Below are 27,897 nucleotides of genomic sequence, written 5' to 3' on the forward strand. Positions count from 1 at the left end.
ACAACTTCCTGACCACGCTGCCAGCGGCGAATGCGACCGGAATCTCATCCACCGTGAAGCTACATCTCGAAGGCAACGGGCTCGTCAACCTAGAGCTGCATGAGAACGCACTCTACTGGCCACGGCTCAAATCAATCACGCTGGGCGACAACGATTGGCACTGTGAGTTTGGTGAACGGATCGGAACCATCCTAACGCGGCGCTCGATCGCAACCGGTGGCGATGGGGATCGGTGTAAGCGCGCAGGACACATCAAACGCGGTCGGTTCTGTTGTGCAGATCTCAAGAATCCCTATCTCGATCGTTTGATTCGCACCCGAAAAGAGCTCGAGCTTGAACGAGCCAGTACGCGTGATCTCACTGGAGATGGACTACCGCCGGTGGCGACCCCTAGCGGAGACGTCCAGAAGCTCACGGATCAGCTGCGTAAGGCGCTGACCGTCGTGGTCCACTTGCGGAGGGAAAATAGCGAACTGGAGGCAAGCAACCAGCGGCTTTCGAAAGCACTCGAAGAGGAACGTGCCAAAGGTGCCCAGGGAGCTGTGGCTGCGAGTTCGACGAAGGAAATAACCGACCTGCAAGCGGCTCTGGCAAAGTCTCAAACCGAAGTGACCGGATTGCGAGCCCAACTGGCCAGGTGCGCTTCCACCGTTAACACGCGAACCGGGCAAACCGTGATCGTGCAGTAGATTAACTTCCAAACGCAAATAAACACACTTTCGTGAAGAGCAATGTAAATGAATGTACTTCCCACCAGCCGGAGCGTCAGCCACTCTCCGCCTCAGCATTTACCTCGGGGTCCATTTTCGCGCCAGACTGAATTTCATTCGCGACACGGCCACGGTGGCCATGGTGGTTCCGTTCCGGGCGATTTATTTACGATCTCACGTTTCTCCCAACAGCCTTTGCGCCGACGTGGCACGGGCACATGAAATATGATTATCCATTAAAAATGTGATAAATTTTATGAACCGCGTCCGTCCCGTCGGCTGGCCGATGAGATGCGCGGAATTCCATTACGGGGGGGTTGGGGCGCTTGAAGGCCAACGGTGGTCGCTTTTTCCCGGATCCCGCAGATGGTGGGAAAAGTTTCATTAAACAGCGAAACACACGAGCGCAACGATTTCTCACTATTAATCTCGAGCAAATGAAGCTCGTGTCCGGTTTCATTACCGAGGAGCAATTTTCACCGCAGCAAGGATGCAGTTTTCCAGCGCACACACACCCGCGACGACCTTGGGAGGGTTCGAGAGGGCAATTATAAGCGATAGCAGCAGCAAAAACAAAGAACAAAACACACACTTTAACGAAGTTTTGGGTTACGGATTCCCGGTTATATATATAAATTACACCCGATCGTGTTTCGCTGGCCTCTGATTTTCATCTCTGCACCGTCGCACGGCTTGCTTCGATTGGATGGTTTAGACAAATTTCCTCCCAAAACATCAACGCCACGGCAGCCGGGTGGCGCTTTTCGCTGCACGCAGCACGCAAAGCCTACTTGATCCCGGCAAAGGGGCGGATTTTGATGCGAAAGTCAGCCCAAAGACGGTTTATCGTGCGCGCGGGGCTTAAAATGCTGCAATTCGTACATAAATTATGAAGCCAACGCGAAATTATGACGAAACCCCGAGTGGCCCCCAACCGGTTCGGGACGGGACGGGGGGATGGCTTTAGGTGACGCTTTAGCACGATGGCAAATTCCGGATCAAAACCGTACGGCGACGCCGTTAAAGCCATCATCCGCCCATTCCGATGTGCAAGGGGACCACGAACACGGGCACGACATCCACGGGAAGAATATAAATATTACCGACGCAGCGGGAAAGCAATGCTTGGCACGACGGGTGGGTGGGATTTCTCATCCCTAGAAGCACCCAGTCGTGCGCTGTCAGGACAAGGCAGGCGGCTTAAGAAAAGTCGATACGCCCAACCGTGACGCGGCACGAACCTGAACGTTGCCCGTCGCGGCGTGAATTATGAGCACAGGCAGCGAGTGGTGGTGGTGGTCCCTTTTCGGTTTCGGTCTCACGGTTTCCCGAGCTAAAAGCTTTCCGTACCATGGCCGTTGCGTTACGGCAGAGTATGAAAATCTTTAAAATTTAACAAAAATGACTTCCCGCCAGCCGGGCGAAGTCGTTTATGTAAAGATTATCCCCCGGTTAAGACGCTGGAAAATGCCACCAAATTGGCTTCCGTGGTGCCGTCGGACGTGCGCCTCGCTCCATCGGACTTTCCCAACATTCCCACCCGTGGGGTGGGTAGGATGGACGAAATAGCGAACGCTTTTTCCGATGAAGTGCAGCACCCCGGAACCGGTGGCACTAGGCACTTTTCCCCTCGGAGGACGAGCACTGACAGCCACCCGAGGGCATTAGGCAGCCTCGGGGCAGGTCTCCGAAAGCTTCACGAGCGGCGCGCAGGAAAAGCTGACAGATCCGGCATCGCAGCCGGAAGCCAGCCGCCGTCCGGAACTGGGGCAGTGCAGTTGCCAGCGCCGCTTGGGCGAAACTTTCCGTGTCGTATCTCGTGACAGCATCGGTAAATCTCCTTAGGAGCTGGCTGCTTTTGTCACCATCATTAATCGAGTTGCAGTAAGCGGTCAGACTCGGACTCGGGTCGGTGAACGCATACAGTGGGGTGGACGATGGTGGTCGGATGGTGGAATGATGACGGAACCGTGGAAAAGGCTAATCTGTTCTTTACGGTGCTGTTTTTCGATCGTAATCCTTCCGAGACGGAGCCGGACCACCAACAAAACACTCGAGCACCGTCGTGGTACATTTACTTGTAAAGTGGGAGGGAGATCCTTCCCGATGGTTCCTTTTTTTCCGACTTTTCCGGTGGCGTTTGATTCGGGCGGCATCAAATTATGATTCCGAACCCGCGCTTCCTTTTGTACGGACACGCTGGTGAAGCGCGCGCGCGGCCAGTCACTTAAATCATCGCTTTATCGCTTCGCCGATTGATAACGCGCGGCGAAGGATAATTGCTAATTAATTTTTAATTAACATAGTACCGCCGCGCGTCTCTCAGCTTGTCTCGCTCGGTTCGCTTAAACGGGCCAGTACCTTCTAAAGGCAGGACGGTAAGAAAAAGGGAATCGTAACGGGCCCTTTAAAGCACGCCCGATTGCACCGTTAAAAGAGGATCGCAGGCAAATGCGGGACGAGCAAAAAAGAAACGGACGAAGCGGCGTATTCAATAGCTGATTTCATATCGCTCCGAACCCATCTTGGCTTTCTATCGCGGAGAAAGTGTTTGAAGAAGCACAGTGGGAGATAGGGAATTTTCCATTCGCAAATTTTCCAGCTCAATACTATCTCCAAGAGTGGAGGGGAGCGGGTTGGAGAAAGTGGTGACATTCAAACATACACACACACATACACACCCACACCCATACAAAAATGTGTAAAGAAGCTCGCTGCAAATCGGGACAGCCATTCACTTCGTTCCGCTGCTTGACAGTGAAGAGGAAGGCGTCTTAATCGCTAATTGAAATCCTGCCACTAGCCCGTTTTCCCTCTCTCTCACTCTCTCTCTCTCTCTCTCTCTCTCTCTCGCTCTCTCAATCGTTCCACTTGAAAGCGGTTCAAGCAATTAGCGATGGCAGAAGGAGTTTGGGATTTTTTTACCGACCCATGCTCCAAAGTGCTTGCTACGTTGGTTGCGCTCCACCATTTTGTGATTCCCAGGTTTTCCATTCCCGCGGCGCTCGTAGGGTTCACTTTCTGGCCCCACGCCCGGCAGTGGGTGAGCCGATTGCTGCCACTGATTGCTGCCCACCAGCGCTACCGATAAGTGCACGAATCGAGTACCGCACTGGCTGATATGCCCGAGAAAGCTCACGGCGCACGGTGTATAAATCCTTCCCTTTGCAAGGACTACGGAGCGCCACCGTTGAGCACGGACGGTTTGCCTTCCGACCACCTGGGCAGATCCTTTTGCGCTTCCCCAACTCTCCGGGCAAAGAAGCGCGCCCGTTTCGCGAAGGGCAGCAATGGCAGGAATGGCACGAAATGGAATGGAATGGCTCGGCAAGGAATGGCAACGATATGAAAGGCATTCCGGTTTGGTCCAGAGCGGGGCGGCCAGAGTGTGGGTGGGTGGAGGCGGAGGAAGGAAGGGCATTTTTCCCTTGGCCGTGACTCGCAGGGAAATCTCGCCCATCCGCCTCGGTGCTGCTGCTTCTAATGAAAAATTCAAAATATTCCACCCAGCTCGGTTGCCGCTGCTGCTTTTCACGCACCATTGCCCTTTTGGCCAAGGGGCCCTACCGGATGGATGTACCGGACGCGTAATGTAACCCGCGCGCACGAGCAGACGAGCGCGGGCTGACTTCAAACGCCAATGGTGTGCCCATCTTTCTGTTTCTTTTTTCGGCCACCAGTTTTGGAAGCAACTTTTCGGTCGCATTTCACTCGCCGCCGTCACAGAAAAGCTCTCTGCACGGTGAAACAATATGGCGGCCGAAACTCATGGCCTGCTTGCGTTTATTTGCTCGCGCCGTTTATACGCCTGTGTTCAGGGGGCGAACGCTCGTAAGTAGAAGCGTGCAGTTCGATGCGATGAGAGACGAAATTGCCAAGCGTTCTATGCTTTGGGAGCAATTTTTGGCACGCTTTTGAAAGGCCATCTCCGTGTGGCACCTTTAAATGACGCACGCTTACGGCTCCCCGTTGGAAAGCGCGGTGGTTCCATCTACGGTGATTTATTTATCGAGAATTTCACATCAACAAACAACCCCCGAAGAAGCACGCTGAAACGACAACAACACGTGCTCACCTTCGCCCAGCGGCTATTATCCTTTCGTGTTCCTTTAAAGGCACCACCCACAGCAAGGACCCCTGCCCCGTTTTTGATGGCAAGAAGTATATGAAGCTTTCTCTTTCTCACCCTCTCACTCTCTCGCTCTCTCTGTCTCACTCACAGCCCACTCGTTCCGGTGTACATCATCATCCGGGCATGCCGGAGCAAAATATGTTTCCCTCCGGGCTGTAAATGGCATTTTATGTTTTATGTTTAAACATTTCTGAGGTTAAATTGTTTCTGCGGTGCCCGAACCGCCGAAACCCACTACCCGCCTCCTCGTGGGAGGGGGGGGGGGGGGTGGGCGAATTTCAACCAGACCAAGTTCCACCATTACACTGCACCGCCGCGTGTTCGCTCGATTAGTGGCCAGGGCTTGGGATATTTATATATATAAACCCGGTTGGTGTAGGGCAGCCACCTCGCCGGTCGGTCACGGTTGGTCGGCATTAGGATTCCTCCCATCGGACCGCACCACCTTTAACCACCCTCACAGACTGAAAAAGGACTGCGTGTGGTCGAATATGGTCGGTTCCCAGTTTGGTTATTTTGTTACTTCCTTCTCTTTTTTTTTTTTGGTCGGCCTTTCTTCCGTTTTGTTCCGCTCGCACACACCGGTCGTATTTCTTCGAAGCACTTTTACCGTGCAATTTTTTCCTCGGGAGTAATTTCTGAGCCCAATCTTCACTCCCTCTCCCGACCGGCCAGCCATCCCCGCCGACGTTTTTGTCCCACTTTGCACGGCTCGGCATTTGGGCCGGCTCGAAAATGATGATACACTCTTCCCACGGCGCGAGCGCGCGCGCGGGTGCTGCAAAACATGTTACCACATAAAATATGATTTTAATAAGCCTCTCCCACCCGAAACGCGATGAGCTGGACTTTCGATACACGGCCCCGACGCTGGCTGGAGGATGGTGTAGGTTTTTTACCCGATCTGCGCCACTCGCCCGGTGCCAGTAGCTGGCAGTAAATAAATGTACGTTTTCCACCGCACTAGCGTCCGGAAGTCGGCCACGGTGACGGGGGAAAACCCCCCCCCCCGCGCAAGGGAGGAGGAATTTATTGAAAATCTTCCGCAAGAACGACGCGCAAAGGCAGACCACGCGCGCGCGTTGCGGCCGCGCGTCAGGCACAAGGCAAATAACTCACCGTAAATAATTTCGTTCGCGTTTTTCCCTCGGGTGGTTGGGGGGAACGTTTTTCGTTTCCGGCCATGGTGCTTTTCTTCATTGCCTTTTTCATTCTCCCTCTGTCTCTGCCTTGAGTCGCCAATTTCCACCGAGAAGACGCACCGATTCGAACTGGTCGGGTGAACACTCAAAACAAGCGAGCCGCGTCGTTTTGGTGCGCACAAAACTTAAACACCACGATTGGCAGTACTTTTTGGCTTACTCAAAACTCAAATAGAACACATTCCGTTGCTGGAAGCGGCAATGTTCCAGCAACAACAAACAGGCGAAAAAGTAAAAGAAAAATAGAAAATAGCGAAAAAACGCACGCTAGAGCTAGCTCTAAAACAGAAATCGGCCCAACATATTTATTACGTGGGGAGGAATGGATTATCATTATTTCCCTGCAAGTACGCAGCGCTTTAAAAGCTCCACCGAGGCAAGATGTTTCACGTTTTCTTTCTCTTTTCATCATATCCTTTTTTTTGGGGGGGAGGGCTGGCATCACTTTTACTCACTCACGCTCCATCTCAAACCGACGCACCAACCGCGAATAGCAGCCCTTTCATTCGTCGCGCGCTCGATGGATGGTTGAGGATAATTATCGCTGTTGCCCCCCGTGTCCTTTTTCCGACCACATGCCTCCCCTCGCCTCCCCCCGCATCATAACGACCGCTTATCGTGGCGGAGTGGATACACTTCAGTTTAAACAACTGCCCGTACCCTCTTCTGCCAGCTCCGCATATGGCCTACGTTTACGTGCCATCTGCTGGGACACACGAGGGTGTGAGTGCGAAAGGCAGAACACACGCCTGAATGGAAGCCAAAACGCTAAAAGTAGCCTTTCAAAAAGGAGGCTCTTGACGCGCTTTGCAGGATGAAGCACCATCCGGCACGGAAGCCCTCCACCCGGAAGGCATCGCCCTCCCGCGAAAAACCTGCGCCACGAACGAACCCGGAACCCGGCGTGGAAAACTTCTTGACGCAACGCGCGCGGCACAGGGTGGCACGGTGGCAAAGGGTGGCCTCGAGCGGCAGGAACATTACGCCACGTTGAAGTGCGCTCTCGGTTCCACCACCCGAGGGGCGCCAAGTCCCGAGTCGAGTGCTTCCATAAGAGTGATTTAGAGATAAGGCACGAGTCAAAAATTATTAGGATAAATATTTTGCTCCTTTTGCTGGCTCTTGTTTAGGGTCCGGAGACCCGTTGGTCCTGGGGCCGGCGCAGTTTCGCTGCTAATCACTCCCACCGGAACCACCCAGCCCGGCCCAGCCAGTCGGGAGTGAGGGAAACATATCCTTTTTTTTTTTGGTTTGGTTTTGGCTGTTGTTGCTGCTTCTGTTTCACCACATTCAGACCGGGTTTTGTCGAGTTTATGGATCCTTTCGTTTCGTTTCGGTTTCGCTTGTGGGGAGGGTTTGGCGTGCTTTTTTTTTGGCCTCTCGCTTGTATCCTTTTGCCACCGCACACCAGCATTAAGCACACCGAGGCCGGGAGGGAACGGGGATTAAACAGAAATTATCATTTAACGGCATTTAGGGGACCCATTATTCAGGCGCGCACAGCCGACTCCACTCGATGGCTCTACGACCCAGGCAGCCCTTTTTCTTTTTTTTTTCAAAGGAGAAAGGACGACGATGGAAGCAGCACTTCGTTAAAGTCTCTCTCTCTTTCGGATGATCATGGATTGCTTTGACCGAGCAGCTATTGGAAGTACTCTCCATCAGGAGCACTCTAGCTACGGTGAAACACACACATAGTAGGCCTCGAAAAGGGCCTACACGGGGGATAGTGAATGCTTCAATTCAACGATTTACCCTCGCATGGCTGGCTGTGGTCGATAGTTTTATGCACGGCACGGGTGTAAGAAAATCCGTCGCAAATGGTGTTATGTTGAGGCGTACAACAAAAAAAAAGAAGAAAGAAAATCCGTACCACCGTTAACGTTATCTACTGCCATTGTTAACGAGGACATGGTGGCGAAAAAAAAGGAGAGACAAAAAAACCGTACAAGAAAAGTGTGTTTAAAACGCCAACCCATCCGAGGCGACGCGTCGTGCGAACTCGAACATTTTCCCGCACCGGTTAGCTCGGAAAATTTATTACCCGCAAGCCCTTCACCGCGCTCTCACACAAAGCCACCCACCAACCGGAAAGAAACAAAGAAGCCAGTAATATCATTACGACGAGACGCGCACTCTCTCTCTCTTTCTTTCAGACGCCCAGACACCCTGCCGGAACTGGCGCACTTCGGGTGTGGTCAATTTTCCCTCCCACCTCGGCCGGGGTAATAAATTGCAGAAACTGAATAAAGACCCGCACTAACCTCTCTCCCCGAATGCACCCACCCTCGCGTTCGTGTAAGATGAGGCGCCAGGGTCCTTGCGAGTTGTGGTGGTGGTGGTTGTGCTATATTATTTGCGAACTGCAACCGAAGGCACCTTTCCCGGATGAGTCGTCGCTTTCGCAACCGACTGGCAAAGCAAGGGTTTGATTGAAAGCCGGACCACCCGACCGTGCACATCGATGATGAACTGGCGAACTTGGCCATCGTGTGGCCCTTCATCGCCCACCCACTGCCGACGTAAAAGTTAATCCCTTGGCCCACGCGTCCGAAAGGCGCGTCCCGGTGGTGGAAAAGGAGTGGCGAAAGTTGCTCGGGTAAATTAGTGAACCAGGTCACATAAAACGTGTCCTGCAGGATATCCTGCACCAGCAACGGGGCCACGCATACACATGCGCGCGCGCCAGGGATGGATGCCGAAGAAAGTTGAGCTAATTTATTCCAGCTTCCGAAAGCGACTTTTCTCGGGTTCCTTCTTCAAGGGGGTTCGTGTGCGGGTGTTTGCGTGCGTTTCCCCCCAAAAAAAAGAAAGGATAAATAAAGAGCCCGAATGACCGCACCGCCCGAGTGTTCTCAACCGAACGCACACACCCACACACACTCGGATGAGCCCATTTAAGGCCGGTCTTAAAGGAAAACTTTGTCAACAGGCGGGCAATAAGATTGATTTGAATAATTAAATCATGGTCCCGTAATAAATACCACAGGCAAGCTCTCTTCGCGTGCGTGTGTGTGGGTGGATGGTGGCCAGGACCGTCTTTAACGTCGGGATTTCACCAAAACGCAAGACGAACGCAAGTTTGCGTTTGAATATGAATCATTGATTAGCGGGTTCGTAGGGCTCGGTTCGGTTGGCTCGATCGTGGCGTTGTGGCCATGTAATTTAATTGCCCTTTCGGTACGGTGGTTAAAGCGAGCTGCACAAGGTTGAAAGATGCCGCAGTTTTCGGACTCATTCGCCGATTGTTTGATAACTCTAACGCTTTCGTGCTCATAATGAGCGTCGGCTTTTGTGTGTCTTTGCCAAGGGGTTTCACTCACCTGTATGCGTTCGCTGGTGCGCCTTGAGATGGGAGCTTTTGGTGTAGACCTTTTTGCAGCCGAGAAATTGACACTTGTGTATCCGCCGCTTCGCGTCAGGACTGTGATCCTGCTGCCGGTGGTGATGTTTGGAGCTTGGTGACGCTATGGAGAGAGAGAAAAGACGGTTTACATTAGTCGAAAAGGACGATCTGGAGACGTCCTCCAGTTGCAAAGCTCCTCAGACTGTTGCTTACCTGTCGAGCTCGGTGATCCCGACGAGTTACGTTGCGCGATGGCCGCGTGCAGCTGAGGGCTAACCTGTATCACACGCGTCACACCTTTCACCACATTTGCACCGCTCATCCCCGTGGCCGCACTCGCTGTCGTCGTTAATCGGACCACATGTGGACCGGCCGATACGCGCAGGATCTTACCACCCTGGCGATCGAGCAGGGCGATCTCGGAGGCGGGTTCCTTCTTAATCGTGGCCGCTAGCGTTGTCGTCGCCGCCGACCCTAAACTACTGCCGGTGGTGGATGTGGTGGTGTTAGTGCTTGCTCCACCACTACCGTCCGTCGCCGTCGTGTCCTTGCTGAGGTGCGACTCAGGTGACGAGGGTGGCGTAAGCGTGGGCAACAGATCGCTGGCAGAACTGGCCGTTGTTCGCGCGACCAGCCGCAACTCGATCGCACCCTGCTGACGCCCATGATGGTTACTGTGGTGGTGATTGTGGCTGTGGTGGTGATGATGGCTGTGGTGGTGACTACTACTGCTGTTGGTGGTGGGTTTTCCGATCGTAGGTTTGCTGCGGTACTTCACGCTCGGTTCATCCTGGCTGTCCGATTCCGGATCATCGTCCGGATCGTCGATGGGTTCCTTTTTCACCATCACGGCACAACTCAGCACGCTGTTCTGCCACGGGTGACCATTGGCACTGGGTGCTAGCAAACCGTCCGATGAGGACGAAGACGACGACGATGATGAGGAGGATGACGAGGATTCTGATCGCGAGTCTGACGCCCGATCGTTCAGGTTGAGCTCGTCGAAGCAGTACGGTTCGACTTCCACCTTCCACGAGCCGGGAAGTGGCCCCGGTGCCGCGAACAGATCCCACGGTGCGTCCGTGGGGAGTTTCTTGTATTTTTGCAGCTTCGGTTCATCCTTCAGGTATCGCTCCATCTCGTAGCACGTCTGTAAGGCGAAACGGGAGTGAAAAAAAGGAAATGCGAATGAACAAAAACAATCTCTATCGAAATGTCAAACAAACGTCAAAATCTTTCCATGGCTTGCTAAGAGCGTGGCTTGCTCACTCTCCCCCCCCATCTGACCGGGAAAAGCTCACGGTTTGAACTATGCGCGAGTGAATGCGAGAAGCAGCAAGGAAGCGCTGTAAATGAAAATACTTTCGAGCCAACTTTCTCCGCACGGTTGGCCGCGATGGTTGGTTCAACGAACGCACCGGAGTGATGTTTGACGAATGCTTCACGTTCCTTCGAGCGGAGTCGATCCGTTTGCGGCATCGTTACGGTGGAAATTGAAATCCTACCGCCTCGGCCACCGGCCTGTGTCACTGCTTCCCCCCCCCCCCCCCCCGCGGTGGAAAAGCTACAGGACGAAGGCGAATTCCGCATATGAGATCCTCGCGTAATCGCAAGCCGGAAAAACTTTGCTGCGCAACCATTGCATGCCGTTGGAATAAAAATAAATGTTAGCGCTTGTTTTTCATTCCATTCTCTTTTTTTTTTCTTCACTCTCTCACTCTTTCTGTAGTGTGTAAGCTTTTCTCGTTGAAATGTGCAAACTCCTTGCTCATTGGAAAGTCAAAAATTCCGCAAAACAAAAAAAAAACACTCACACACGCGCGCTCGCACTTGAAAGTGGCCTCTCGCTTGCTGGCGAGGAAAAATTCGCCGGAAAACATCCCGTTTCCCGGTTCGTTCGGTGGAGTGATAAACTTTTCTGATTTCCATCGTTTTACACCCACGAAACGAATCCTCGTATGCTGAGGTTTCGAATGCGTCGCGTAGTGGCGCTCGAGTTTCTATCGGCGAATGCCACACGCTTTTCAATAAATTCTTCCCCGTACACTTGGGTGGGTGGTGCGAGTGCCTCAGAAAACCGAGCCACCTCGAAGTGGCTAGGAATGAAGGGAAAACAAAACAAACAAACAAAAAAACACCCGTCCCGGAATCGAACGAAAAGTACACATCAACGGTATCCTTCGGCGTGTCAACTGTAATGGATATATTTATTCATCTTCGGTTTCGAGTGACTGTTGGATTATTGTGTGTGGGTGTGGGTGTTTTTTTTCTCTCATTCTTTCCCCCCAACTCGCTATCGCTTTTTTTTGTCCGCAGGCGTTAAAAAGTCACGCTAAGGCGAAAAGTGTTTTCCTCATCCTCCCACCCCGGTCGCTGGCCACATCCATTGTCGAGGCCCACGCAAGACGGGAAGAAAACGAGAAAAAAAACCCCACAAATGGAGAGCGGAGCAAAAAAAGAAAAGCACCCTCCTCTGCTTGTGCGCTACAGTTCTCGAAGCAACAGGGCCCTCCCCAGTGGTTGGTGTGCGGGGGATGCGGCAGAAGCACCGAATAAAAACAATATCAAAATTAAAAACAAGATATGAATACAATTTATGCAGATGAAAAGCAGTGTGTAATGCCGCGTACGCCCGGGAGGGTGACTGCCACGAATACCGGAACCGGAAACGAGGAATAAAGCGACGGCTGACGCGAATCATCCCACCGGGACCCAAGTGGAGGAGGAGGGAGGGGCAATGTGGGGGTGGCAGGATTAACAAGCGCGGCGTGGAGGACGCAAAATCAACGGAACAGCCCAAAGGCACGCAGTGGTAGCCGTCGTGCCGCGACGGCTTCTGTGGCCGCCACCGGCAGGGAAATCTGTAAACTTCTTAATTACGAAATACTTTTTACTTAAGCAGCGTTCGCTTCTCGTGCCTCGCACAACCACCCAATTCCCCGGCCGTGTTGGTGGATGTTTTGGCGCATGTTTTGGCCGTGCTTCCCTTGGGCTTTGCACGACAGAAATAAGAGAACAAAAAGAGGAACGCAAAAAAGCGAGCAAACGAGCGAGTGAGCGAAAACTGGAGCGTACGCGCGCGTCCGCGTGAAATGCGGGTTCCTTCACCGGGGAACGTTTTCCACGCGTTTTTCACTCCCCACCGTCGGAACTCTTCTCCCCAGCTCCCGCGCCACGCCACAATAAAACTTTGGCCCTTTGCGAAATCCATCCGCGAGACTCCTCCGGTCGCGATTCCGGTCCTCCGCGGCCGCGTCGGGTGCACGGGAATTATGTATATTTAAATTTATTTAATGGGAAAATTTACGTTTAATAAAACCACCCGCGGGGGATGGGTGCCTGGAACACGGTCAGGGTGAGTTCCGCGGCCCGGTTGACAGTTGACATTTTTCGGGCGGAAGGAATTTGTGCTCGAGCTGTTTGTGGAATTTCAACTCGAGATTTGTCCCGGGGTGGTGCGTTTCCATTTTTTTTGGTCTCCTTCCAGTCGGTTGCTTTCCTCTTGCCACCTTTTCCGCCGGCTTAAAGATGCCCTAGGCAAGAAAAGGGGCGAACCGACCGCGTACTGCCGAGGGTTGGGTTCCAGGTGTGGAAAATGAAGCGACTGTTGAAGGGGGGTGTGAAAATTATTCACCAGCTAAAGGTAGCGCAGGGTGGCGTGATTAAAAAAAACACACGCAAACCGCCCTTCGACAATGAGTGCGTGATTTCTTATGCGGTTTTTATGTGCTATTTAGCAGAACGGAGGATTATTTCAGCACGGGTGCATTTGATTTAAATTCTTTGTTCGCGTTCCGCTTGGAGGCGCTCGTCAGCGGAAGATTTGCGTGGACGGGTTTTGGGAAGTCCTTTCCCTGTGCGTCGTAACATATGTTTTCTAGCTTCCGGAAACTACGGATGGCTTTCCCTTCATACTGCAGCGTATGGTTGCTTTGTTTTTTTGGCTTTGTTTAGCTATCGACTTTCGGCCGTTTCTCATGGGTCACTTTGATTGGAGCTTTCAGTGAAAAGCTCCGGGATTCTTTTCCTCCAACGTCAACGACGAACGAACGAAGCGAACGGCAACTGGTGGTCGACTTCGAGGTGATTAAGACCGGAAAAGATGGCAATAAATAATTGATCAACCTGTTCACCGTGTAAGCCAATCAATGGTGATGATTTAACGCATGACCGCTGCCGGAATGATGACGGTTTATTTATTATTTTCCCGTGACGCTTTTCCGTAACCGTGCTGCCAGGACAGTCCGCTGGAGCTATCGAGTCTTGGGAACCGATTTTTCTTTCCACGCAGCTTTTTCACCTTCGTACTTGGCTGTTTGGGGGGTGGTTTGCAAAAAAATAAAAGAAAAACACAGCCCCCAGGTACGGGAAAAAGGGAGGTCCCGAACGCCAACGGACGAGAGACGGCGTCCACTTCGGTCCACGGCGTGTAAAAGCCGTAAGCCCATAAATCCGCCGTCCCGACGACAGTTATGAAAGCGCCCCAGGAGTTTGGTCCGGACATTCTTGCGAAAAGGAAAATTATACCTTTTTCTACGCCGCCGGTAAGAAGGCGAACTCGGAACTGGACGCAACCAGGAGGTGGTGAAAAACGAGATCCCATTTTGCGTTCACCGCCAGCGGAAGGTGGGCCAGAAAATTCTTAATCCTCCCCCGCTCACTAATCGACCTTTTCAGCATTCCTTCGCCTGCCAGCTTACGTGGCGGAGGAGGTGGCGTACGCGTACCCACCGGCAAACGCCCCATTTCGTCCGATTTTTCGTTCACAGGACGAGCCATACACACACACACAAAGCCGCACACTTAACAGATTGACTTATTTATAAACCATTTGCGATGAACTGGGCGCTTGCGTGGGTGGGTGGGGATTTTTTTTCTTGCTTCATTCCTCATCCTTTGCTTCTCCCATCTAACACGACCGTGCAACGCGTCACGGAAGAGAAATATGACGGCAAAAAAAAACCGGGCACCGTTAACGTGAACAGGTGGATTATTCGCCGGATTGGTTAATGGGTTGTCGTGGTGTGGAAAATTACGATGACTTTGCACAATTGGGCCAGAAAAGTGGGCCCGTGCGAAAGCGAAGCGGGAGAGAGCCGAGCAAAAAGAAAAAAAAAAACACAGGGCAGGATATGAAAGGATAGCGAACCCTCTTTCGGGGAATTTTGCGAGCAACCTCGAGCCCCGTGGGCCTAGCACCTAGTGCTTAGTAATTTAGGGTAAATGATGTCTGAAATTTGATTTATGCCCAAACCAAGTCTCCTCCTCTCACCGGCAATTTCGGTTCCGCTAGCCGAACCATGATCGGCATGATTTATCGGCACTGGAACCAGCGTACCGTGACGCGCGTGTGTCACTCGTTATTTATTGGGTATCACGCTAAACACCTTCGCCGGAGGTGACGATTATCGCCAGCCTTCCCACCCCGAAAATTGGACCCAGAGTGGGGTGGTGGGTGGCATAATTGATTCATTGTGCTGACAGGTTGAAAAATGCGTGCGATATTTATTAACCCGTCCTCGGATCAGTAGTTTTACGGATAGTAGCTGTGCCGGGCGCTACTGTTGCTATTCCGGGAGCACCGTTACGGGAATCTGCTGGACGAATTTGATCTCGTGAATTTGTCAAATGACTCCTGGAAACAACGTGAGAGCGGCATCCTGCTGCTGGTGAAGTCGAGATGGCTCACTCATGCATTGATGCGTTATTGTCAGAATAATAATGTGCTTTTAAGAGCTTTTCACCGCCTACTCAGTTACTCAGGATGTAGCACAAAAAAAAACGGCTCGCATCGAAGCTTTTCCCCTCGTTCGAATGGAGAACGCCCTCAATTCAGCTAATCGAGTGCCTGTCAGGCATTTTTATTACATTACTCCGCTCGGGGACATAACGTATCCTGCTCAAGTGGGCGCCTATAAAACGCCACCAAACCGGTGAAGCGCTCGCAACCAAGGGCTTCATTTGTGTACGCGAAGGGTATTTCGACATCAATGTCAAAATTTCACCCCACCGACATCATGGCGCGGATTCTTCTTCATCTCCGGTCGGTTGCCGAGGGAACTTTCTTCGCCAGCGCCATCGTTCGAGATCACGCCTTGGTGTGGTGGTGGCGCTGGGCGCACCGAAAAACCAACCCCCATCACCTTGGGTAATGTGTTTTTCATCGTAAAATTTATGATTCAATTTCATGATGGATTTAAAAGCTCAATTTATGCGGTGTTTTGCATCAAGCCGCGCCCGGCACCCGGTGACGCGTACTTACGCCAATCAATTAGTTTAATTGTGAATTTTTGGGTCGATTGTGGGAAAAGTTTGCTGCGGGAGTTGTTAATGGCAGCGATCTGGCACTGGTTCGATGGGGCGGTTTGGTAATGGGATGCCACGCGGGATACTTGCGAATAATGTGCATTAAGTCTTTGCCAAGTGGCAGGGACGATCCCGAAAGAGGTTAAGCGGGATTAAACGGGGAGTCATTTCAACCAGGCAATAGTGGGCAAACTTTTCGTCCCCAAAAAGGGTACTTCATTAAGCGCACACATTGAGACGGCGATGAAAAGAGCTTAATTTATTCACACGCTGCGACGGTACGATTCATCGCAAATGTTTTATCTCGTCAATTTCTTATTTTGTTCCAATCTTTAACAGTAGTAAACGCTTCATGCTAGGGTGTTGAAATTTTCATGCGTTTTACAAATACACATTTCACTAGAATTTTATAAATACCAAGCACACGATTTACGCCACATTATTCCCACAATTCCCACATAATCATATTGCATTCACCACAGCACAATTACCGCAAGCGCAACGATATCTTTTACGCCTTCTAATACACCTGCTTAGCTTTGCGAAGCCTCCCCAAAGCAGGCTTCCCGGTACGCTACACCGAACCATCCCGTCGGTGCAAATGCGTACCAGAACGTCAGTAGTGGCTTAGAACGGGATTACACGATTCGATGAAATCCCTGCAGATTCACAATGGCCCTTCCCCGCCCTTTATCATATAGGAGGGTAGGCTAGCCGCACCCGAGTTCCAGGGAAATGGAATTTAACATTGCGTACACCGGATCTCGGTTAGCAAATGCGACAAAATCGGTACCGAAGCGGCTGGCTTCCCTCCGGGGGTGGCTGCTCTCGCGCAAACGGGACGTATGCGTCGGTAAAGCATACATTCAGGCGCTTTCGCACAGATTACCGCCGGCGAAGGCCCTTGTCAATCGTCGTGCCCAGTGCCAGCTTTCGGTGCGCTCTGCTCCCAATAGGGCACCGTTGGGCTCCCCGATGTGGGAATGATGAATGATACACGCAAATCCACGACCCACCAGGGCGCAACGGCTCTTCGACTGCAACCGAGCGTATCATCATCATCATCATCATCATGGCGAAGGCTGACGAAGATGAGTGTGTTTGCTTTGTCATTTCAGCTGTAAATGAGAACACACGACACACACGACATGCCTCCCGGTGGACCTCCGGGTTTGACCAATATGGGGTCGGGTTTTTTGAGCCCGACTGGGGGGGAATAATTGGGGAAAGTAATTTGCAGCCTGGTTTTCGGTCACTTCATCGTAGGTTCCACGACCCATCGAACGTCCGATGGCCTTTCCCAACGCCGAACACCGCAGGCTAATTTTAATCCCCTTTCGTTTTCTCACTCGAGCTCCCCACATTGGTCCCTTGCGGGCTTCGAAGGTTCGAGCTAGCGTTCTATGCACTGTTTGCTCAACGAACAAAAGTCCTGCGGATCGGATCGGACTCGTAATACAAAAAAATGAAAGAAATAACCCCCAAAAACGCACACCGAAACGCACGCTACGGGGTTCGCATGCGAAATGATGCGCGTGAGGCCCTTTTTTAAAGGCGAGAACGGATTAAAATGCTGTTCCTTTTCTCATTTACGCGAACGGCTCAATATTCTAAGCGGCGACACTCAGCGCCGCAGGGCTCACCCGAATGCGGGCATCAATCATTTTTATGGGTACATTTTTCATTTCCCTTCTCGTGGCCCGGGGACACTTTTCCGATGGGGGGTGGTTTTGTGAGTCGAATTTCGTAACAAAATGAAGAAAAAAAATATAAGCAAACACTCTGCTGTGTGCCGAAGGAGAAAAAAAAGAAGAAGCCTGCGTTTCACACCTTTTTGGGGAGGAGGTGTGTGAATTATTTTTGTAGCAAGCGCGAAAAAATACCTTCCAGCTTCGACTTGTCATCATCTGCGCAGTGACAGATTGATGTGAAGGACGCAACAAAAAAGGGGTTTTTCTCAATGGTTGCTACGATAGCCAAAATACCAAATGTCACCGGAACGGATATCCCGCATGCATATCGCTTTTTTTGTTTGGCGAAATGCGTTGCTCAATTTTTTAGTATAAAATTTTCTAGAGAACCAAAAAATGAACCCAAAATTTATGCTTTTCCGTCAACCAAGCACGGTTCACTCCCGCATCTTTGAAACGAAAACGCGAAAAAGCACCCACCAGCAGCTGGAGAAAAAGCTATTCAACTCACGCCGCTCGAAAAAGGAAGCGAAGCTCATTTGCGGGTTTTATAGCTTTCGCATACTAAGTGTCCCGGTAGCTGTCCCATCCGCGGGGTTGCGCCCGGGCAGAAGGATAAGAAAAGCGAACACCTCTCGGGGTTGGGCGCCCACGAAAGACGCGGGTGCCACTCTGAAGCGGAAGGCATGTCCCTAAACACATACACTTGCGAGATAAAATTTATGCATGTCATTAAAGTGATGAACGAAAACGAGCCCAACGGTGCGGGCGATTCGTTTCACTCGCTGGAAGCGTTTTCTTTTCTTCATTTTCTTCTTCTTATTTCTTTATTTCCTTCCTCACGCTGAGAAAAAGACACGTGGCGCAAAGAAGCGAGAGAGAGAGAGTGAGAAAAAAAAAGAAAGCGCTTAAGGACACCGGCGACGCTTCGTAACGACCGTGTGCACTCTCCAACCCCGAGGGAGGGGGTGCTTCTTGTGCATTGCGATGCAAAGGGTAAGGGCGGAGGGCAGCATCATCTCTTATTGATTTTTGATGGGCCACTTTTTTTATTACGTTTATCTGAAAAGGCGCACCATAATGAACGCCCCGCGGGGCCAGCGATGTGACATGTTTTTGTGTCGTCCCTGGGAAAGTCGAACAGGGAGCAGCTCCTTTTTTCCTTTTTCCCTTTTCAACAACATTGGGGGGAAAAGCCGGATTGGGATAGAATTTTGATAAACCGGCTGGCCATTTCCGCTTGGTTCGCGCGTACGAAAAAAGGAAGTCGTACCTCGCGGACAGAAGAACACATCCTGCGGTGGCGCGAGCGCTTCGGTGTGGAATTTTAAACCAATCGATTCCAAGCGAAGCCTTCCACTGGTGGGAAGGAAAACGAAGAAAACAAGGAAACGAGATAGCAGAAGGGAGAAGAAAAATGTCGCCCGTTCGAACAAACGACCGCCAATCGGGAGGCACGAGATTGATTTAATAGAAACTGGAGGATGTTTGGTCAGAGTTGCTTTTCTTCCTCGGGCGTCCACTTTCTCGGCCACAGCCTGAAAAAAGGGTGGCCGAGGCGGACCTGTGGGAAGTTGGGGGTGGGGAGGGGAGAATTTTGGGGGACAATTTTAAACTTTTCCTAGCCTCGGTCACGGTCAACGGCACTCCCTCGGGAAAGGGGAAAGGGACCGGGGGGGAGCGATAAATTTCGCCCTCCCACCCACGAACATCACTCTTCCAGTTGGAAGCAAATAAAAAAGGGGGAACAAAGGGAAGAGCGAGAGCCCGGGACCGAGCCGGTCCGATGTTTCTCGCTTTTATAGTACAAAATACCTACGCCTGGCGGCTCGAAATGCGATCCGGGCGGGTGGAAGGATAGGAACGCGCCCGAGCCCGGAAGAAGTTTTTCGGGTATAATTTATTTACTCTCACTCGGTCTATTTGCTTTACGTTTCCATTTTGTGGGAGTGAGGTGGGGTTCTTAAGCAGACCCGGCGATCGGTTGGGTTTCGGTTCGCTTTTTTGGCGGCCCAGGCCCATTTCGTCCTGGTTTGTCATCTTGTACTGCGGCGTGTCCTTGGGACGGTGCGAATGCCTTTCCCCGCCCGTGCTAGAAGGAGCAGAAGGAGGAGGAGGAGTTCGAAACTGACGAGCTCGTGGCGTCAGAATGCGACTACGGACGGCAGGAAAGGAAAACGGTGCTAGCGGCTCGGGCCGTCTGGCAGAGATTGAGATTAATTACGGCGCTTCTTCGGGTGCTGGGCGCGCGCGCTCTCGTCGGAGGATGATATTGATCATTCGGAGGAAAAAAGGCCCACCCACAGGCACCACTCCACCAAAGAAGTGCCTGATGAGTTTATTTATGTCGGCATTGATAGAGAACCAGCACGCTTCAGCGAGACGTTGCTGCCGAGAGATTGCTTTAAATTAAATTGAGTGGTTGACAATTTGCTGCTCCAGCAAAAGCAACACAAAAGCAATCCGCGCTGGTGTCGCCTATGTGCGCGTGTGTGTGTGTGATTGTGTGGTTGGCATGGCAACGATGCGGTGAGTAAAAAGCAAAAGTATGACAAAATCGAAAAGGTGGCTGTCATTTCACCAGCACATGCTACGGCCAAAGACGGCCGTTGGGCACAAAACCTGTAATTACAACCGATCGGAACCGGCACCATCCATCTAGGCAACCGCACTGCGACAGATATTCGGGATCCCACCGGGTCCCCAATTCATCAAACCAAACCCCTCCCAGATTCCTGGCCGGACGGGGTCCTGGAAAATTACACCCCGAGGCGTTCGTTTTCCGCGCGCGAATTGTGTGACACCATTCCGGGTACCGGGTGCTGGGAAAAACAAATAAATTTTCACGTGTCCCGGGCGTTTTTGCCCAAACCCATTCTGTTCCAATCCCCCCCCCCTCCAGTACCACCCCAAAACGTTCCACAACAGCGCAGGTTCGTCATCTTTCGGTGCGCGCGATGGTTTGCGCGGAATCGATTCGCTTGCCATTGTTTCACCGGTGTTACCCGGACCAAAACGCCCCGGCTCTCGGCACGTTACACTCGTAACAACCGCGGATGGCGCCATAAAGCTGCGGATTTCTTCCCATCGTTTTTTCGTGAGGTGTGTGAGGGTGGGAGTGTGTTTCCCCCACACGTTGGCATTCTCGATTTTTCCCGAAACCCATGGCGGCGAGACTTTTGTTTTGTGCCTCTTTCGCGTGTGTTTCGTCGATTTTGCAGTGCGCGAATCAAAACATAAATGAAAAACTGCCTCCCGCAGCATCCTGTCACGGGCGGGGGTCAGAATAAAGCTCACCCGACCCGAACGCCTCACCCAAGGAACGGGGGAAAACTGGCGGATAACACTTCGAACACTAAATAAATAACGGTCTTACACACCCGCGCGCCGGGAGCTTTCTGGTGCTGGCCAAACATTCACGCCCGGGCCAATTCCCGCCGAACGTGTGGTTTCGTTTCTTTATGGTTTTGTTGGCCTGTTTGGGGGTGTTTTTTTCCCGTTGGAGGGCGGAAATTCGGCCAAACATCATCGGAATGAACGATCACGAACGCGGGAGAGCGTCAACACACAAAAAAGCAAAAAAAAAAACTCCCCCAACCGAAAAGCCAGAGACCAATAGGAATGAAACACGAGCTGCCGTTACGCGACCGGACAATAAATTTATGAAATACTGACACATCTGCTGGGTTCATTTGGCATCGATGGCTGCAGTGCTCGGTCTGTTTTGCCTGTTTTTCATTTCATCTCAACCCACGTGGGCCGATTGCTATTATCTAACGTATTTATTACGGCACGCCACCAACTGGTGTGTGTTTCGAGTGCGCCAGCGTGAGAAATGGAGTTGGTTATTGAAAGGCATGCCAGTTAAAAAAAAAGCGTTTCGTTTCGAGATATGGAAACAAAAACTCATTATTTCCGGGTATTGACGGATTAAATTACGTTTAAGTACCGCTTTAATGAAACGTGTGAACGTGAGGCACTTCAGGATACTTCAACGCATGCTGTGGGCCGTTCTAACATAAACCAGTCACCATGGTAACTGTGGCGCATTCAGCAAAGCTCTTTAACGCTGTCTGCTGTCGCCATATCCGTGCTCATTTCAGGACGAGAAACCCCCACGGGGAAGGCACGGGTTAAAGTCCTGCCGAAAAAAACCCTTCATGCACAATTATGCACGTTCCGTGCCGTCGTTACGACGTGCATCATATTTTTCCACGAAATCTCGCTCTTCGGACCCCACACAGTCCGAAGCATCGTGATAAAGAACGTCACGACCAGCGCGGTCAGTGCCGGCGGCTTAAAGCCTCCAAATGGCACGGCCACAAGCGAGAGTAAATGATGTCTCCCGGTACAGCTGATGTTCATTTTCCGGCAGGAAGCCCGGCCCAGCACGGCGCAAAAAAAGGGGGAAATAAACTTTAAGCAATATTTTCCAATTTCCCCCGCTGCCGACGAGCAACCCGCTGTCCGTGGCAGCCCGCCCGACCTGGACGCTGACGAGCGACGAGGTTTCCGTCCCGTCCGGGACGTTCGTCCTGTGCAATGCACCATTCACTGAAACGAGAGAGAGAGAGCCCGACCCGAGAGCAGCTGCAGAGTTGGATGGATGTGTACAGGAAATGGCACAGACCAGCAGAGATCACCATCAAGGATATCGGACCACCGGCCAACGTGCGGGATGCAGCGGCCATTCTTGGTCCCTTCTGCCCTGCACATGTCTCATGCGCAAGAGCACACGTACAAACACACCCAGGCGCTATTTACACACGGAGCCGGAAATGGTCGCGATACGGCAAAACGACGCAACTTGTAATATCCATTTCAATGTAATTTCACACTTGTCTTCATAGGGATAAAATGCGGAAAAAGCTTTTTGCAATTTGCTCTTTCCTCTCGTGAATTAGGCATGCGGGCAGCGGGCAGCTGACCCGGTGGCAGGCGGGACATCCGTTTCATTTATTTGATGCTCCGTCCGTGTGTCCGTGTCCTTCCGTCCCTGTGTCTAAAAAGGCGCAGTAGATGCGGCATGCGGGATGTGATGGGGACCACAGGCGGACCAAAAATGCGAATATAAAAAAAGGAAAAGGTCAGCTTCTGACGGCTGCAACGTGAGCCAACGTGAGCAAAGGAGCAAAATACACACACACACACCAACTGCACGAGAACTATTCTCGGCAAGAGTTTCTTTTTTTGCTCCGGAATCCGCGGACAGCCCGGCTACGGGGACAGATTTCATGCAGTGTTTTTTTTTGGGGGGCTTTTTCGTCCGCTTTCGCTTCGCACTCGGGAAAGGGGTTCTTGCTGGCGCAAACGGGGGGTTTTTTTTTTCAATGTGTGTGTAGTTGTGTCGTCTTCCCGTGTTGGTGCCTTTGCTGGGCTTTTGGTGGACCGGCCAAAGTTCATCCCTCTTTAAAGATGCAATCAGGGATTTTCGGCTAGCATTCCGGGTGCTAGGGACACCGGGCCCGATAGGTTCGCGGTTGAAGCAGCAAAAATCGTGTACATAAACAGCTTTATGTATCCGCCGGTGGATCTCGGTGGTGCTTAAGGTCGCCGGTGCTAAGCATGGAACCAAAAACACATGGACACACACACACACACTCTGTCGGGGGATTGTATCATCATTGCGGGTCCTCGTGACCGTGCCTCTCGTGCTTTATTTTTGCGCCTTTTGCTCCACCATCTTTGCGCTCGGGCAACCACAATGTTGCGGAGTTGAGCCCCGATAGAACAAGGGGTTGAAGAAGGGGTGGAGAGAAGCGAGTGGAAGGATGGAGGGAACTCAGCCAAGCAGACATGGCAGGCGCAGAGAGAGAGAGAGAGAGACCGCAAAAACACTGCCACCGAAAGCGAAAAAGATGGGACCGACGAGATTATTTTGCTTTAATTAATTTTGCTGTTATTTTAACCTCCATTAGCAAAGGACGGGTGCAACACGGGGGTGGCTGCGTGGGAGAGGTGACCGAGCTAGGACGATTCTTGGGAACTGTTCCTTTTTGTTTTTTGCACTCATTCGTTCTCTCTCGCTTTCTCGCTGCCTTCCAGAACATTATTTAGCTAGTGAAAGTTTCCAGCTGGTCCGTGTCCGGCAACCCTTCCGTGGTGGCGCGTTTGTCACAACCCTTGAATGCCATCCTTCGCAAGGAATGAGGAACCTTCGCTTCGTCCTGCAGCTTAACAATGCCCCGATAAGGAGCTGGGAAGTGGGGGCCACGGTGGGCTTTCACCGAGCTTAGGTTTTTCGCTTTTTAATTGAGATTTGTTTTCCAATCGGTTGATGTCGGACCGATACGCTCGGCCGGTCCATGTTCGATGCGGATTGAATCGGATTATTTCCCGGATTTATGGCATCTTTCTTCGAAGAGAGCGAACCTGTTGAAGTGTAGCCGTACGGGTTCGTACCGTTCTAGGTGCTTAGACATGCGAACCAGCGTTCCCGGTGCTAGCCAGAGGAACCCTGTTCCGGAAGGGGTTAGAAAATTCTATTACGCCATCAACGGTCCGAGATTCGTTAGGCACCGAGGATCGATTCGTCCAGAGCCAGCACCAATGCAGCTCTCGGTTCCCCAAGAGGAGCGAACGTCGACGGACGTGCGGACGATATTCAAACATCTTCAGATTGTTATATTATCCGGTTTAATGAATTTATTTAAGTATCATTATGTAGTGCTCTGCGGTGCAGCCCACCGTACGGAAAGGGAATTTTCCCTTGGCGAAGCGAAGGGAATTCTCCCCATGCCCGGGCACTAATCAGCACCGAGAATGGGCTTCCTTGCCCCGTAACGAGCTTCAAGGACGAGGAGTTTGCAACGCCAGAAGGTGATGCACCGCGCGATAAGGATATACGCCCTCTGTGTGTACGCCTACCCACCCACGGAATCCTTCTGGGAGGGGGTTTGATCCTATTGTTAGGTTATACTGTTTCCACAGGTCACTCGCACACTTGGTGTACTCCCTATTCTCCAGCAGGATGCTGCTGACGCCTCACTAGCCTTTGACCATGCGGCCAATCCCCGAGCTGCACCAAATAGGACCACCCGTTTGGTGTGAGGCTCAATTATGTCTCAGGTCCTGAAACCGACGCTACACCACAGGGCTACTCGTGAGCTTTTATTTTGCTCCACCCGGCATATGGATGAGCATGAGCATTGCAGTTGGATGGTTGTGCAGATTCGCAAACCAATGGACAGGCAAACGCTCTCGTTCAAAATCCCTGCAAAACGACCCCTTTCACTGGTCGACGAGCCCTGCACCGGTGCAACGGACGCACCGTGCACACAGTTGCTTGCACCTGAATTAAATCTCAATTACCCGACACGCGTTACAAATCGTATTAGGGAATGTAACCGGGCAAAGGTGTGCTTCCACGCCACGCATCCCCACGAACCCGGAACCCGCGCTCAAGGCGCTCGGTTGGCGAAGAAAATTGTGCCAATCGAAGCGTGGACCGTTTCGGGGTGCGCTTGGCTGCCAACGTTCGCTTTCATCGTCCGCCTGCCCGAAACGATCGCATAATTATTGCCGCTGATTTACAGTGTTTGATGTTTGCCGGAAAATGCGCCTGTACATTTTCCATGTACATTTTCCCGTGCGCGGCGCAACGACGGTCAGGACTTTGAAACGAGTGCGCTATGGGCATGTGGCCTACTGCGATGTAGCGCCGAAGCAGATGCATTAAAAATTAAGAGCAATGTAACACACATTGGGGGAGGAAAAGCCATTACTGGAGCCCGCACCCGATCGGCTACGTAATGCGCTTGTCAGTGCTCATGTTCAATCAGTGTTTGCCGCCAGATTATTGTTTATCAGCGCGCGTTCATCCATCCGCTTGCGCCGTGCCCATTTAGGTAAAAGCATCTAATTAGATTGCACGCCCGCTCGGAGGATTTTTCGTTGCTGCTGTTGTTGAGCGGAAGTAAAAGCGGAAAATGTGAATGAAGACCGGAAAAAAACCCACACATATTAAATTTGGAACACACATTTACGAAAAGCCACCAGCCACCGATGGGGAAAAAAAAATTCGCAAATATGCGCACGGTTTGGAGTAAATTGTGTGAGCAGAAAGCCCACCACGGCAGCACCAGAACCACACGGGCTGCCACCGGTTTGAAATGTGAGCCTGAAACGCTGTCACCTTCAAAGTTAATCATCATTTAATCCGGCCGGCTTAGGTTGATTGTTTCGTACCGTGTCCTCCCCCCCAAACCGGCCGCTTTCTCGCTCTGTTTCGTAAGTGTGTACGGTTGACATTTTTTGCAAACGTGCTTTTTTTTCCCACCCCCACAAACCAGGGGTTTGTTTGCGTGACAGGCTATCGCGGTCCGTGTTTGCGGAGCGCTATTTACTGTGCGTTGCCATGGGTGACGGGACAGCGCCCCCATGGGTTGCTTCGCTGACGCCGCCAAACAGCTGGCAATTGTTCGTCTTGCTGCTCTTCAAAACACAGAACGCAATTCGAAAGTGTATTCAAGATTTCGCTTGACGTCATCACACTCTAAATTGATTTTCGTCGTGTTTCTGCGTGCATTTAATATTCAGCGCGTTGTTTGCGCGCAACTTGCCCTCGCGTCCGGTAAATAAATGCAAACCATTATTTGCGCAGCTGAGATGAAAATCCAGCAAGCCGCTGCGGTTAAGGTGGGAGTGATGATTACCTGTGGATAGAGAGCAAGAAAAAAAGGTACAAAACGTTAGTGAATGTTGTAGACACGCGATAGCGGATGTAAAAATAAATTGAAAAGTAGCATAATCGCTGATATTGCAATTCAACAAAATACATTCCAGCTTTTCTTAAACTGTATGATCCTGCGAGCTGGGTAGATACCGGATAAATTACAAGCCATAACTAAGCACAGGCACTCTGGAGCATGGGATTCAGTTCTAAATCACGTCAACAGCAGCATAATTGTGTCAGCGTCAAAAAACCACCGAACCAAATCGCACTCCCGCCTATCGGTTGCTTTAAAGCGCGCTAACTTGAAACCCCAAAGCAGGGTGGGTCGTGTGAAAAATGGAAAACTTGATAAAACAGTGGCAGCATTTTTGCTACAACCGGCTCAACCGAATGCACCAACCAACGCCATCGATGGAAAACCACGGATCGGAGGCCGGCTGGCTGGCCGCACTAACTCATCGCAGGGTGCACACGATTAATTGTGGGTCCCATAAATTACCCCAGAAACACGCCAATTGACACGCCCACGGAAGCGGCCCGGGGCGCTTGCTGAAGCGGAAAATGCAGCTCCAGCAAAAGAACGCAGCTCGGGCCCGGGTCTGGGTGGCCGGTCGGTGAGCAAAACCACGCAGCAAAACCACGCAAAACGAGCAAATCTGGCCCCGGTCTGCCTGGCCGGCGTTCGGTCAAATGGAGCGAACCTGACCTCCCCCGGGTGCTTCATCTTGGCGGTGACGCAAAAAGGGGCGTACTTTGGCGTTTTAGGCCGGCACGTTAGACCATTCGGATCGGAGGGGGTCCCACCCGGAGGGAAAACACGATAAACGATGTGGAAAAGTTGTGAAAATAATAGTCCTGCTCCGCGACGCGCACCAGGCGCCTCCATCGAAGCCGATCGGGGGTCCAAAAGGCTTGGTGTGACGCTTGATTTGCACACACACACATATATATTGCTGCTGCTGCTGTTGGTGGTGGTGGCCAACACCGACGCAATCGGGGGTGGCGACCTCCCATGGCAGCGGAGAGAAAACATAATTTTCGAGAAAATGAAAGCCCCCGAGAAAGTGCTCGAATTTCAAACGGCGAGCCGAGGGACGGAACCCGCTGGGTGGGAGTAAGAAGAAAATAGCGACCAAAGAACCGCATAAAATAATAAAACGCCCCATGTAAGGAAAATTGAATGGCGGTCCTCGCCGTGAGGTCAGCATAGATCGACCCGCCTACGCGATTCCGCCTCAAGGGGCGGCTGGAACTGGCGAAGAAAACGAAAACGAAAACTACAAGCATCCTGCTGCATCCTGCGGCGTCTAATATTCAGCGCACATGGGACCGTCCGAGACTAAGCTCGTTTCGTGGCCCTGGAAAGCCAGAATGTGGGAGGGTCGAAGGAAACTTTTACGATCAGGCAATGGTGGCCGCGGCGGTGGCAGTGCTTCATTAAGCGTTTTTCTTATGCGCTTAATGCCGTGTTATGCTCGGGCGGACTGGAGGGTGGGGAAAAAAAACCGTGCCATTATTAAAATGCAAAGAATAGCTATTTTCGCAAAACCGCCACACTAAACCGTGCGGAACGGATGTGATTTTGCGCATTTTTTTTTCTTGTTATTTGTGGGGAGGCTCGGTTCGTTCGCTCCGTTACGATGGGTCGGCCATATAACGCGCGGGTGGTTCAATTTTCCCACGCCCCGGTAACGGTTGAGGGGAGGGGGGTGCACATGATTATTTGCTTGCTCGATAGTTGCCCCCGGGGCATGGAGATCCGAGAATGAACGGTAACAATCTCCAACGTGGTGTTTTTGCGATACTTGGAATAAAAAACTGGCCGCTGGTTTTTGT

General features: G+C 51.7%; 1 protein-coding gene across 1 annotated transcript in view; it reads right to left on the minus strand.

The window, feature by feature from the left end:
• LOC128723031 (Krueppel-like factor luna) overlaps positions 1–10,537 on the minus strand; it is a 15,195-nt gene extending 4,658 nt beyond the window's left edge. Inside the window, exons 1-2 of the mRNA XM_053816734.1 lie at positions 9,604–10,537; positions 9,368–9,511 (exon numbers count right to left, since the gene is read on the minus strand). Of these exons, the coding sequence (XP_053672709.1) occupies positions 9,368–9,511; positions 9,604–10,528 (1,069 nt within the window). The 5' untranslated portion in view covers positions 10,529–10,537. The remainder of the gene's footprint in view (positions 1–9,367; positions 9,512–9,603) is intronic.
• Positions 10,538–27,897: the final 17,360 nt, after the last annotated feature.

Source organism: Anopheles nili, chromosome 3 (assembly GCF_943737925.1).
Source record: "Anopheles nili chromosome 3, idAnoNiliSN_F5_01, whole genome shotgun sequence".
Classification (NCBI taxonomy): Eukaryota; Metazoa; Arthropoda; class Insecta; order Diptera; family Culicidae; genus Anopheles; species Anopheles nili.